Here is a 13,813-nt window from a genome sequence, read left to right on the forward strand (position 1 = left end):
GGTCTTCAATCAGTTTGGCCCCCAACTTCTCCGAGACGAATAGTTTCCCATTCATCATGGGCATATGCTCCGCATACCTCCAGGGGTTGGTTTCGGAGCAGTGAGGGAGATCCAACACTCTAAGGGGCTTCTTAGTGGAGCCCTTGGTAGGTCCAGGGCGGTCTGCCCTCTCCTGCAACAGTATCTGGTGCTGCTTGATTGACTGTTTCATCGTCTCTTGTTCCTTTTGGAACAATTCCATCATCCGTTGAATCGGCGTGAGGATCACTTTGCTCTTGTCGACTTGTGCAAATGGTTGTGGAGTTGGGCTTGAAGAAGTTGACGGCATAGGTTGGTATGCCGTCACGGTGAACTGAGGGTCTTCGGTTGCCGTTGAAACAGATCCTTCTTCCTTCGCTTGTAGATGTTCCACGTCTTCTTCAGGGCCTCCTCCCAGTAGGTCCTGCTCAGTGTCAGTGGACACTTCTGACATCCTTTCTTGGTGGATGTCCATGCCTTCCAGTGCCTTATTTATGTCTGCTTCAATCTTCAGTTGTATGAGAGGAGGCTGGACTTTTTCCTGGGGCACTGCCACGATTGGTAGAGCCTTGGGGAACAGTAGGCACCTTAGGGAGTCATTGGGTAAGTACAGTCCCGGAGAGTTCTTCTGGAACCCTCTTACCCATTTGCGAAGGGTCTCTCTCGCTGTATCCCTAGTCTCTATGTTGACTGGGAGGGCTTCTCCAAAGCCATTGGCCAGCAGGGTTGAGCAGGTGGGGCAAAACCTTCGGGTCCCAATACTTGAGGACTCCCGACACAATGCAGCAAGGGGCACGAGTCCTGCACACTTCGTGTGTCCACAAAAGTCGTTGTCATTGTGGTTGCAGAACAATCCTGCACACTTCTCCATCGGCTCCTCCTGTAAAGGAAAAAGGGCCCAATGAGTATAATGTTTTTTATATCATTGATAAAAAACTATACATTTTTATTAACAATAGTAATCACTATTGTTTATAATAGCTTAGGATAGTAAGCTTGAAAGGAAGTAGAAAAGACATATCTGTGCTTCCTCTCCCAGGTCATTGCTGAGACCTGCGTCAGTAATAATATTTAGTTTCCCTGATAGGGAGAATACAAGGTAGAAAAATCTCTAGGAACTAGAGTTAGAGTTATTAAGTGTCTATACTAACATTATCCATCTGTATTATATATTAATACTGATCGGTGATTTTTTAGGGTCCTGATGATTGAAAAAACCATCTAGGTGTTAAGGGAGTATTAATCCTCTACATAATATTGTGGTCCCAACAATTGACTGCAATAGGAAACACAGAGTATGTTAGAAAACGTATACTACTGTATAGTTGTATACTGTAGTTTAGCAGGCGGCACTGCCGGTGTTAGGTTAGTACTTGACGGTACTAACTGATAGAAGGAGAAAAAGCATTAAGGAAGGAGAGTTTTCTATTATTATAGTTACACATAACAGTTGGAAGTCTAGGCAGACTATCAGGCCGCCTACTGTCTCCTTGCCAGTATGAAAGTTCCAATGGAAGGGGTAATAATCTGTCGGATTCTGGCTTCCATCCATCCACAAAAGGCCTGTCGCCAGGTATGACGTCGGCGGCAATAAATCTCAATCTTCCCCCCAATAATATTCACTTCCTCTGAAGGAAGGAAGTTAGGGGGAAGATGGCAGAGACTGCTGAACTAACTGCTATCAGCAGGGTACCAGCCGGTAACGCAGTCACCCTAGCAAGCCGGGATGACTGTCAGAATACCGGTGAAGGAGTTTTGTGACGGCTATGACATCACTAAAGGACAGAAGGGGAAGGGTAAAGGGTCTTATAGTTCATTGATATGAGAGGTGGCGGCAGGTATGTCGCCTTCCTTAAACAGTGAACTGAGGAAGCATGGCTTCCTTTGCTGACGACATCGTCGGCAGCAAGACAAGGGCACCCTGAGTTAGTCACTATCTAAATCAAAGCCGGAGGCAACAAGAACTTTGTTCTACTCGACAGCAATGAAGACAGTGGTTGCTGCCTGTAGCAGCGGCGGTACTCAAGGAGGGAGAAGGGGTTTAGCCTCTTTTCTCTGAGAGAGAATGATTATCGTAACTTATCTATAGATTCTAGAGAATGTAAATTTTCATCCAAATCAAGAAAGAATGATAGGGTGAGGCTAAACATGGAGAATTACTTTACTAACGTATATAGGAATGAGAGTAGCCTAGCTCTGGTAGGATCCCCGGCAGTAGTTGGTACCACCGGGGTTCCCGCCGCATACGAAAAGTAAAGTCACATAATAGAGAGAGGAATAATACTCATGTATGCAAAATCACCACTTGTATAATTTGCCTAAATAGCTAACATTATAGCTTAATACCGGGAACTGCCACCCTACTGACTAAATAAAATGCGAATGTAAAGGGCGACTGCAGTCGTAAAATGGCTGGCTCCGGTTCTCGGCAACGCTCAACCAAACACACTTAAATTATTGAAATTTAACTGTGAGAAGGGAGCCTAAAATTATACACAGGAAAGAATTAATACTCAACTTTCCAAAGGATGAAGATGCTGGAGATTGCATGATGAGTATTCCAATAACTTGTAACAACAAAACACTGGGTTAACATGGGAGCACAACTCGCTTAGAGCGCTACAAGAAAAGGAATGGCGTCGCAGTAGTAGTACGGATGGAGGTCCACTGGGTACCTAGAACGGCACCCCCTTCTTTTGCCACTCTTCCCCCTTACATCAAAGAGTTAAATCTATTCAGGGTGAAGATTGCTATGTGTCATATCTAAAAATACGTCCCCTGATATTATGCGATATCCTTAATTGGATACTTGCGCCAGGAGTTAGAATCCTGGAGACCTTCGGTTTTTTTCTCTGGGAGTATCACTGTAGCAAATATCCCTTAAAAGGCTACTTAAAGAAACCCTTCCATCAGTACGACAGGCCCGAGCCCAAAAATTTAATATTGTAATAAGTTGCATAGCAGAAATTGTGCAATCATAAATGTAAAGTGCTATGCTATCCCCATTGCTACTGAAAAACACCATTAAGTCTTCTTTGCCATGAAGATGAAAGTACAGTAGTTTCTGCACTAAGCATTTTTAAGGGAAAGATTTTATGGTTGTATATCAGTTAAATGGAACCAAGACATATCTTAACCCCCAAAAGACGAGGAGCTACTTTTCTGGCTTTCCAACTCCCGACGCTGAGCCACTTTAGTAGCACGATTTGAACCACGCGCCGATACTTTCAGAGACAGATTTCCTACACCAGTACCGAGCTCTCTAATGCCGTATCAATACTTCAGTGTCATTGGCTAAACGTTATTACATCACAATGACGTCATTAGAATCCCGTTACTTAATTGGTTAAAAGGTTTATGACGTGGAAAAAAGCAATTATTCCCGGGAAATCTTCAGTCCCCGCCTTGGTTTTGAGTGTTGCGTGACCGGCTCTCGATAGCTATTATATTTTATTGTTATTTTTGTAATTAATACAGGCTAATATGGGATAAAGACATGATAGAATGATAATATAAGTTTTAAGTGATAACAGGAATTACCAGTTATGGAATAATTTGTGTATCATATAAGTGAATTAGTAGCAAAAGCCAATATTTTTTCGAATGAACATTGAGATATCATGGTTGGCGTCTTAGTTTCGAGTGATAATCTTTATCATAATTCTTATTTTTCGTAATTATTGCATGCTGCATGCTTTGCTTCATATCATAAGAAGAACTAAGAGTAAGTACCGACTTATGGATGTACATAATTTTTCCTTTCTTTTGTTTAGTATACTGTATCACATGTACATATATAAATGAACATGTGCATGTACTCACATTCTTATGTATATATATATTTTTGGGCTCAAGCCATGACGTCCTAATGGAAGGTTCCTTTAGTAGCTTCCAAAGGGTATATATGACTACAGTGATATTCCCAGAGAATCAAACCAAAGGTTTCACAGAATTCTAACTTCTGGCGCGAGTACCTTTAAGATTACGCTCAAGGGTATCGTATATCATCAGGGGACGTATTTTTGACACGCCACATGGCAATCTGCACCCCGAATAGCCTTTACGCCTCTAGGCTCTAGGGGAAAACGTGGCAGAATAGAAGGGTAACCGCAACAAAGATTACCCTGGTTCCCCTACTACAATCGTATCAAAACCGCGCCAACTCCCTCTGGTGGTCATTCCTTTATCTGTAGCGACTCGCTACGGTGGTGTTCCCTGTCGATCTGACATTTCCGATCGATTTCTGGGAATCTTTATGCTTCTACGGCTTCTTTCTCCATCTAGAAAGTTGAGTACTGATTCTTTACAATATGTAATTTAGTTCAGCTTCGCAATGAAATTGTGTATTTCTTGTGTGTGGATCTTCGCCGATCGCCGGTGTCGCCATGGCGCTGTCGTTCATGGTACATGTGCTATTTAGTTAGCAGAACGATATTCCGGTGTAAATAGCTTATTCATTGTTATGAAAGCTATTTAGGCATTATATATTGTAAAGATATCTATAAGCATATTTTTCCCTTTCCGTGGCAATCGTACATGTCAGAGTTTTGGTGATTTAGGTAACCGAAATCTCGTCATGTCTGGGTAACATAACCTAGACAACATATACTTTCGTCATTTCCCCGGTTACCCTGGAATTATATTAACCATCATCAATCTCACTAGAGGTTTATGGGTAATCTCTCTTCCCTCTGAGAGTAGCCTTAGGCTACAACTCTCTGCGTCGGCCTTGAATTTCGAATTTAGGTATGACTAGCCTAGAGTTTTCTGTCTCCTCCCTTAACGGCCGTCGGCAAGTTTTGGGATTCGATCAGAACCTCAGAGTATTTAGTCTTTGTCGGCAGTTGGTCGGCGGGGTGATTGCATTCCCTTGCCGTCGGAACTACCGGCATAGGAGGCTAGCCCTCCCTAGACTACACCTGAAGTGGTCGAATGTTACCGCCACCTTCTCCCTGTGGTCTAGTAGACTAGTCCTATGCTCGCCGACCCTAGGCTATAGAGTCGTATACTCTTGTGGCCTAGGATGGCGCCGGCATTGGAACTCTGTTTCTCCCTTGTTGAGAGGAACGGCATGAGCTGCCGTCCCCTTAACTGTATTAGCACCTCCTAAGCTGGAGAATAAATGATTCTCCTGCCGCTTGTGGTCGTGCCGGTACTGAAACAGAGTTTCTTCAAGGTGTGTAGATCCGGCAACATTGCCGGACCTCCTATACCTCATATAGGACCCTTTCCCCTCCCCTCTCTGTTCTTTAACGATGGCCGAGCCATTGTCTTTCCTGTGCTGGAGTCCTGCAACCTTACCATTGCAGGTGGGTTGCCGGGGCCGCCCAGAACCCCCCCCCCCCTCCTCAGTCATCAGCTGTCGGAGACTGCCGACTGCCAACGGCCATGACGACTGTCAGCGACTGTCGGCTTCCAGCGGCTTTGGCGGCTGTGGATGGGAGGCCCCTTTTGTCACCAAGGTTCTCCAGTTCTCCCTTGAACTGCTAGCCACAGTTTCTGTTGTCGGCGTATTGTTCTGGCCGGCAGTAGACCGGCACAGATAGGTACTGACTCAGTAGGTAGTATGCCGACTGTACTCGTGCTGCCGGAGGCTGGCCTACAGTAGTAAGCCGGCAATAGTACTATGGCTAAATGGAAGTGAACCTTCTTTTCGGAGAAAGGCAGTAAAATTAGACTTTTACATCTTTTACTACTGTATACATATACAGTAATAGAGAGCCTTCACTCCATGCTTTCTCTCTCTCTCTCTCTCTCCTTTCTAGCTTGCTAGATACTCCGACAATAGCTAGCTAATCCGGCAATATGCCGGCTGTACTACAGTATATGTCTATACAGGTAATCAGTATAATTGCAGTATAGTATAAACAGCAGATGAATAACTATCGTATATATTATACTAGTAGTTATTTCCAATATATCTTGGGTATCCCTGCCCAGATATTTGCTGAACCCAATTCTATATTGATGGATTAATATTTCATCAATATTCTGATTTGAAATCAGCTTCCATGTACCCTGCAATATTGAATTTCGTAAAGGGCTGGTGGTGTGACACCTCTAACCCCTATAGGGGAGAGCCCTTATCCCTGAGTTTCCCTGAGCAAGAAACTCCCTGATTTAATATTGTAAGGGAGGTCACAGCAAATAGATTGGTTGGGATGCATAAGTATATGTCTTTTATTTTCTGCCGGCTGAACTACGGTATAGGTCTATACAGGTAGTCAGTATATTTCCGGTATAGTAAATACAGCAGATGGATAACTAACGTATAGATTATACTAGTAGTTATTTCCAATATATATTGGGTGTCCCTATCTAGATATTTGCTGAACCCCATTCTATATTGATGGAATAATATTTCATCAATATTCTGATTTGAAATCAGTTTCTATTTACCCTGCAATATTAAATATCATAAAGGGCCGGTGGAGTGACACCTCTAACCCCTAAAGGGGAGAGCCCTTATCCCTGAGTTTCCCTGTTCAGGAAACTTCCTGATTTAATATTGTAAGGGAGGTTGCAGCAAATAGATGGGTTGGGATAGACAAATATATGTCTTTTAATTTCTAATCAACATATCTTGGATGCGAGCTTCTGCTGTTACCGCTCCTATTTCGAAAGAATGACATTCCTTCGATACTCTGATTGTGTATCAATCCTCCTTACCTCACAGCGTTAAGCATAGAAGGGGACAGTGCATGTACACTTCCTTACACCTAGGTGTGCGAGCCCCCTTTTCTTCAGGGAATTCCCCGGTTGGAGGAATTTCCTTAAGACTGAGGAGAAGTAACAGCATTGGCTCACAAGGGATTCACGGTTATGTGTCTCCAACTATCTCTTTTAGCTTTCAGTCCAAAGCTATTTTGTCAAAAGACAACTTTGCAAATTGCCTATCGATGCGATAATCAATTGAATACTCCTTTCTGTTCTCCCTTCCTTACAGGAGGGACACCAGATGATGCATTGCAGTCTTCCGCAGTTATAAAAATGAGCATTTTCACGGAAATAATATATGCAGGTCCCCCCAGCAATATTATTTCCAAAATCCCCAATCTGCAGGACGGCAGTCTAGAGCTGTCGAACTGTGGTCGGTTTCGTCTCGAAAGTTATCTCTTAAATGCGGTTCAACTGCGAACCCGTAAAATGCGAGAACTCTACGGGAATTGGACCGAAAACTTCACTTTCTCATTACTAAAAATACCGATTTACTGCTCCTTTTAAAGGTTTTTAAGGTCTAAACCCCCAACCCTGCCTCTCAAGTTGAGGTTGCAGACACTAACGGCATTGGTGAGTCTGAGCGGGACTCGAACCCCCGACTGACTAACACCGGGCAGAGACTCCATATTCAAGCCACACCTTGTAGTGAAATCAACGACAGCAGTCATTGTTTCACTGTCACATCTGACTCCGCCGCCAAGAGCCGGCAGTGTATGCCCTTGGTCACCACCCAGTCAATAGATGAGTTGGTATACCTTCAATCGACAGCCCGCCGAATCCCAGCGGTCTGCCGACAGCCCGAGGAGTCTCCTCTGGTTCAGAGATCCGCTGACTATGCGTATAGTTTTCACCACTACCCAGTCACATTGAATACTGGCTAGGATGGTGTGACGTCTGTCAGCGACCCGCTGACAGCCGAAAAATCACTGATATGTCGAAGACCTGCTAGCCATATCGGTACTGAAGTACTGTGCCAATTAACTTACCCCCAAGCACTAGCCTTGATGGTAACAGGCCAGTTGTATAGGGGTATACAATACCCTGTACACCTGCAGTTTAGGACCATATCGCAGACAGAAATCCTTGGTACATAACCATACAATAGAATGGTTTTCCAGTACGTTGTGCTTCTAAGCACAACCCCTTGCTGAGACCTACCTGATTTGGGGGATCCACTTCCCCCCCCCCCTTCTTCCTTACGCTGATGCTTCATCAGCCTCTTGATTCTCATTATTAATTCCCCGGATGTAGGGCGCTACTCTAGCCTTATGGACTAGAATCTTCCATCGGCCTCTTCTTGAAAGGGGATGCCCTAGAATCAATAATTAGGAAGACTGCAGCAGTTGGCTGGAAGGATTTACACGTCTGTGTCTCTCCTCTTTCCAGCGTACTTATCCTAAGCTTTATGCAATAGAAAGGAATCTTCTATTACAGTGAAACACTGAAAAGCTGATATAGGCGAACAGTCAGGTATGGCCTGAAAGGAGAACGGAAGGGTTTCTTAGTTCTCCCTAGGATGTTAAACTGCATCCCACAGTTACAATGACCGTTGTTCCACAGACAGTCAGATTTATACACCTTCGGATCAAGCGAAGCAAACAGACGCTTCTGGTAGGAGGGAAGTTCCTCCTGGATCGCCGGACCTTTGATCACTGGAGTCCAAGGCCTGACCAAGATGAGACTAGAATGGAAATGGACATACCTCCACCATCCTTTCCTCAACTCTTCTTATATTCAAATTCCCCCTAGAAGAGTATACCTTAAAGCTCTAGAGCATACTAGCGGTGAGGAAAGTAGAGTCCATCGATTTCCAATGAAGGCAGTTTAGTGTTCACATGAAAGACTCAAGAAATCTCTGAGTCATTCTGGACTTGGCGCCACGCAACAAGTTCCAATAGAACAGCAAGTTCAGAATGATAATCCTTCTGAACATAAGGACCCTATTCAGTAAGGGGTGTTGACAATCTAGCCAGCCCTGGAAGATGTCTATCAGCAATTTCCAGTCAGTCACCCCCTCCCCTCCTACCTAGGATCCAAGTTATTGAAGATAACGTATATCCTGGACGAGATTCTCGTCGGACTAGTTTCAGTCCTAGGATCCTTACGGAATTAGCAGACAGTCAAGCGAAACCAAGCCTAGAAAGAGTTCAGGCAACGATGGCCCTGGACGACAGGCTGGGGTGGGCAGCACCCGAAATTACTGTCTATGAGCATCCATGGAGATGATCCGGCCCTGGAACATTGAGGATGCAAATAATAGAATCTCGATTCTCTCCAGCTCAGGGGCTTCAATGTTTTAAAAAATCATTGAAACCTGTAGTCACCCTAACGCCCCCTTTTCCCCTGGGGATATAAAAGGAGATCGCAAGGTCTGTCAAGAGACTTTGGTAATCAGTCAGGATTCCATAACGCTAACAGGGAGGAGTTTCGAACTCTCTCCAGTTCACGATGATGACAGACCCAGTGATACTCGCACAACTATAAGATGCGCTAAGAGGCTGGAGAAGATACGCATCAAACGCTCGAAGAGATCTAATAGGACCAATGATGGTCATTCCCTCTCCGCTTACCCTACAATGACCAAAGGCCACGGACCCGTAGGCCATTTTAGCCCTGTAATGGGTGGATAAACTCTCTCCACACAGATCGGACCTCCTCAGGTTGATCTGGAGCATCGAAGCGATAATGAGGCGTCAAAACTGTCGAGGATAAGGGACGTCTCATTTCATTAGGGAATGCTAGCCATCCCTTCCTTAAGGGAATGGCGCCTATCAGCAGCTCGTTTATATATGATCCGCAAGGTGACAGCGGATGCTCTTCTTGGGTTCCACCCAATAGAGTCGGAATGGTACACGGACGCAGACCCATTCCCTCCCAGAAAGGGACAAGTCCCCGAGCTGCAGATCGTTCTCTTCATCATGAGCGTTATCAAGATACTATCTCGTTATTTAGTCCCATACGAGGACCCTCTAATGGAGGTAACAGACATCATGTCTCTACTTTAGAAGTGATGGACTTAGAATTCCTATTCAGCCCATCAAAATTTCCTCCAGAAGGCCCTCTACATGCTGAGACCCTTCCAATGAAGAGGGGCTCTATAGGCTCCCAGAAAGCCCAAGAACATCCCGTTCCCTGTAATGAAGGAACTGAGGCTGAGGCTAGTCCTAGTTATGCACCTAGGATTATCCAGGAGGTTCAGAAGTTTTCTGCCTTCTATTTATCACAGTACACCTGATCCCTTCATTTTACGAATTCCTTGCCCTTAACGGTTAGGGAAAAGACTGGGATCTTAAGGGCAAAATAGAATTCCTAGAAGAATACAAGTCTAGTCAACGAGAAGACAATACGAGTCTTCTTGGAAAAGTAAATTGTTTTGTAAAGCAAAAGGGCCCGAAAACAATCTCATGATCTTCTGCCTGTCCTTCTCTGTCCGCCCTTATATTCAGGGTCTGGCGGCCGACAGCACGTTGGCCTTTTGAGGAAGGAGGCAGTGTATCCTTGAATACTATGAGAACGCTAGTTCTTCGGCCTTGTCTCCATATAAACCCTTGAGTAAGCACCAAGGGTATGGCCGACTTTGCGAGAGAGGTCACTTAATGAGATCTTTGGATCCATGGACCATTATCTCTGTGCAAGTCAGCCCCGACTAGACCTCTTCTATATGCCCTTTAAATGGATCTAACGATTGGAATCTTTAATAAATTCCCGATAACATGTGCAGGCTTAGGCCCGCAACGCCACTAAAGCCCATCTAATGGTCTTTGGACAAGGTCCTACATTATGCCTCACCTGTGAACAATGAGGATTGTTCCCTCAACCATCTAACCTAAAAGGTTATTTTTTCGGTTCGCTATAGCCTCTGGGACTAGAGTTAGTGTAATAGTGGCCCTATCCTGAGGGCCACATTAAGTGAGAGAACTGCATCTCTTTCTGATCTAACCTTTCTCATTAAAGACGTCCTACCTACTAAGAGGTGGGGCTCCTGGAGAATCTGCCCTCTGAAGGAAGATGTCTCTCTAGGTCTGCTAGAGCGTCTAAGGTTTATCTTCATAGAACTTCAGACTTCAGGAGGAACAGCTCTTTACAGGAGAAAACTTTGGATCAAACTATCCACTACAACTGAGGGCGAAGCTCACCTACCTTTTTCACGGAGCGGATCCTGACAGTACTCCTGCAGATAAAAGATCCAAGGAAAGTTGCTTCATCACTGAACCTTCCAGTGTGTGGACTTCAGCCTCTTCGTTCACCTACTGATCGGAGGTTGTCCAATGCGTCTTACAGACACTATACTAAGCAAATCTATGGATTGAAGCAATATGTGGTGGCGGCAGGTGCTATTTGGACCCTGTCGTCTAGCTCTGCGATGAACAGTAAATTGATTGGGACTATCAATTAAAAGGAGAAGGGGTCAGCAAATTTCGTGTGACCTCCCTTTGAATAAGTGTTGCCAAGGTAACACTAAATCTGTTCAGAATCTCAGGTGTGAAATTATACGGATACCACTAGTGCCGTGTGTACATAGTACACAGTGTTGTTAGACTATTTCATGTACAGAAATTATAAAGAAAAGTCTTGTTAAAAGAGCTTTTCTTCAGTTTGAGAGTGGCACTCATCATTTCCCCCTTTCAAAAAGGGGAACATTATTTTCTGTGTATGTCTCTCGTATAATTTCCTTATCATGCTACATTCATTTAGCATGTAGTCATTTATTAGGAATAAATGTCTATTAAAATGCAGTTGCGTCCTAATTCGCCCAACAATTGCATGTTTTAAAATACCAGAGTTCCTTAACTTACTCATGTAAGTATTTCTCATATCATTGTATGCTTACAATCAATGGATGGGGACACTGATATTGGTTCCGCAATATATACAATCCTTGAGACCGGTTGTATTCTCAGTGTATACTTATGTTTGTTCATACAATATATGCAACCTTGAGGCCCCTTTCCTACGTCTAAAAATGACTCTTCCCTGCAGGGGGCAGGAAGCACTAACATTGTTATGCTTAGTGATGATGACGGATAACGGTAACGTCATTTGTCTCAATTGGCCCTTTTGGCCGTGGAAATATTGCCCCAAGGTTAAGGCACTAACACAAAACCACAGATACATTAATTCTCTGGTATGCTTCCATTACGACGTCATAGCTTGAGCCCAAAAAACGGATTTTGAGCGAAGCGAAAAATCTATTTTTGGGTGAGATGGCCATGACGTCCTAATGGACCCACCCTTCTTTTCTATGAAAAGATCTTCACGGTTTCCCCCCCTGATCTACTGTATCTGTAGCACCTTGCTCACTGCTACAAGGAATGACCGCCAGAGGGAGTTGGCGCGGTTTTGATACGATTGTAGTAGGGGAACCAGGGTAATCTTTGTTGCGGTTACCCTTCTATTCTGCCACGTTTTCCCCTAGAGCCTAGAGGCGTAAAGGCTATTCGGGGTGCAGATTGCCATGTGGCGTGTCAAGAATACGTCCCCTGATGATATACGATACCCTTGAGAGTAATCTTAAAGGTACTCGCGCCAGAAGTTAGAATTCTGTGAAACCTTTGGTTTGATTCTCTGGGAATATCACTGTAGTCATATATACCCTTTGGAAGCTACTAAAGGAACCTTCCATTAGGACGTCATGGCCATCTCACCCAAAAATAGATTTTTCGCTTCGCTCAAAATCCGTTATATATATATATATATATATATATATATATATATATATATATATATATATATATATACATATATATATATATATATGTGTGTAACATTATATATATATATATATATATATATATATATATATATATATATATATATATATATATATATATATATATATATATATATATATATATATATATATATGTGTAACATTATATATATATATATATATATATATATATATATATATATATATATATATATATATATATATGTATATATATATATATATATATATATATATATATATATATATATATACCAATGCTTGTTTGTGCTGTGTTACTGAACAAGGCATATTTCACATACGTTCAGAGGTGTTTTGCGTTGAGTGCCAGTATGTTGAGTAGTTATGAATTATACTTTAAAAATGTTCTGAAAATGTTGTATATCCATCTGCTTTTGCTTTCCCCTGAATAACAAGTAAATTTGGAATATTATGGCAATGAGTTTACGTAAATTGATCAAGCAGTAATTTATGAAATTAGGATACAAAATTTATCTTCACTAACGCTGGGAATATTGACCAAATTTTGGATAATAAAGGAAAATCTAGAAAAAATATTTAAAAGAGAATAATACAATTTAAAAGGTGTCCATTTCATATAGAAACGCTCTGCCGGGAAGTGAAAATACTAAGTAATAAAGAAGATATTAACAATAAACTACAAATAATTAAATGTACGTAACCCATACATATCAGCGTATCAATTTTAGCTACGTACGTACCACCTGCCGTTCAAATTTACCGCGTCTTGCGGGGGTTAAGACTTTCATAGGGCTTACTTTCATGATCTGTTCACAAATGAGATATGAAAACTGAAGTTACATAAATTTAAAGACATCAGACAACTAAGTGTAAAGAAATAAAAAGGCATTGATAAAAAGTGATAGGTAGAAGGCAATGCAGTATTAGCCAGAAAAAGACAATACAAAGATCCCTAAATACCCTCTACAGTGTTCTATGCAAGGCACATTATAAGTGGTACCATGTATACAGGGTGTAAAAAGTAATCCTATGGGAACTGTACCAGTATTTTTTCTTACCCTGAACAATATAAGCTGCCAGTTGTGCAGCATCACTTTGCGAGCAGTACAGCCTTCCATGAAGAAGATCTCTTCTCAACTGAAGAAATAACTGATACCGAGTGATTTCTTCCTGTAATCGCAGTGGGTCGGCGGGATAAAACTTCACTCGAAAACAAAAGAGGATCGGAGACAAATCTGGTGGAAAAATAAGTTAGATATATCTAGCACTGGTTTCAACAGTGTAAGTACTGTATAAAACATCAATAACAAATAGTATAAAATCAACTGTATCTAAATGATAAATGAAATCTGAAGCTTACTAAAT

At 42.6% G+C, this 13,813-nt stretch overlaps 1 protein-coding gene across 3 annotated transcripts in view; it reads right to left on the reverse strand.

Moving 5' to 3' along the window:
* Frmd5 (FERM domain containing) overlaps nt 1-13,813 on the reverse strand; it is a 448,328-nt gene that overhangs the window by 265,810 nt on the left and 168,705 nt on the right. For all 3 annotated transcript variants that reach the window (XM_068391258.1, XM_068391256.1, XM_068391257.1), the window contains exon 4: nt 13,507-13,683. In XM_068391258.1, the coding sequence (XP_068247359.1) occupies nt 13,507-13,683 (177 nt within the window). The remainder of the gene's footprint in view (nt 1-13,506; nt 13,684-13,813) is intronic.

The sequence above is a fragment of the Palaemon carinicauda genome, chromosome 17 (assembly GCF_036898095.1).
Source record: "Palaemon carinicauda isolate YSFRI2023 chromosome 17, ASM3689809v2, whole genome shotgun sequence".
Classification (NCBI taxonomy): Eukaryota; Metazoa; Arthropoda; class Malacostraca; order Decapoda; family Palaemonidae; genus Palaemon; species Palaemon carinicauda.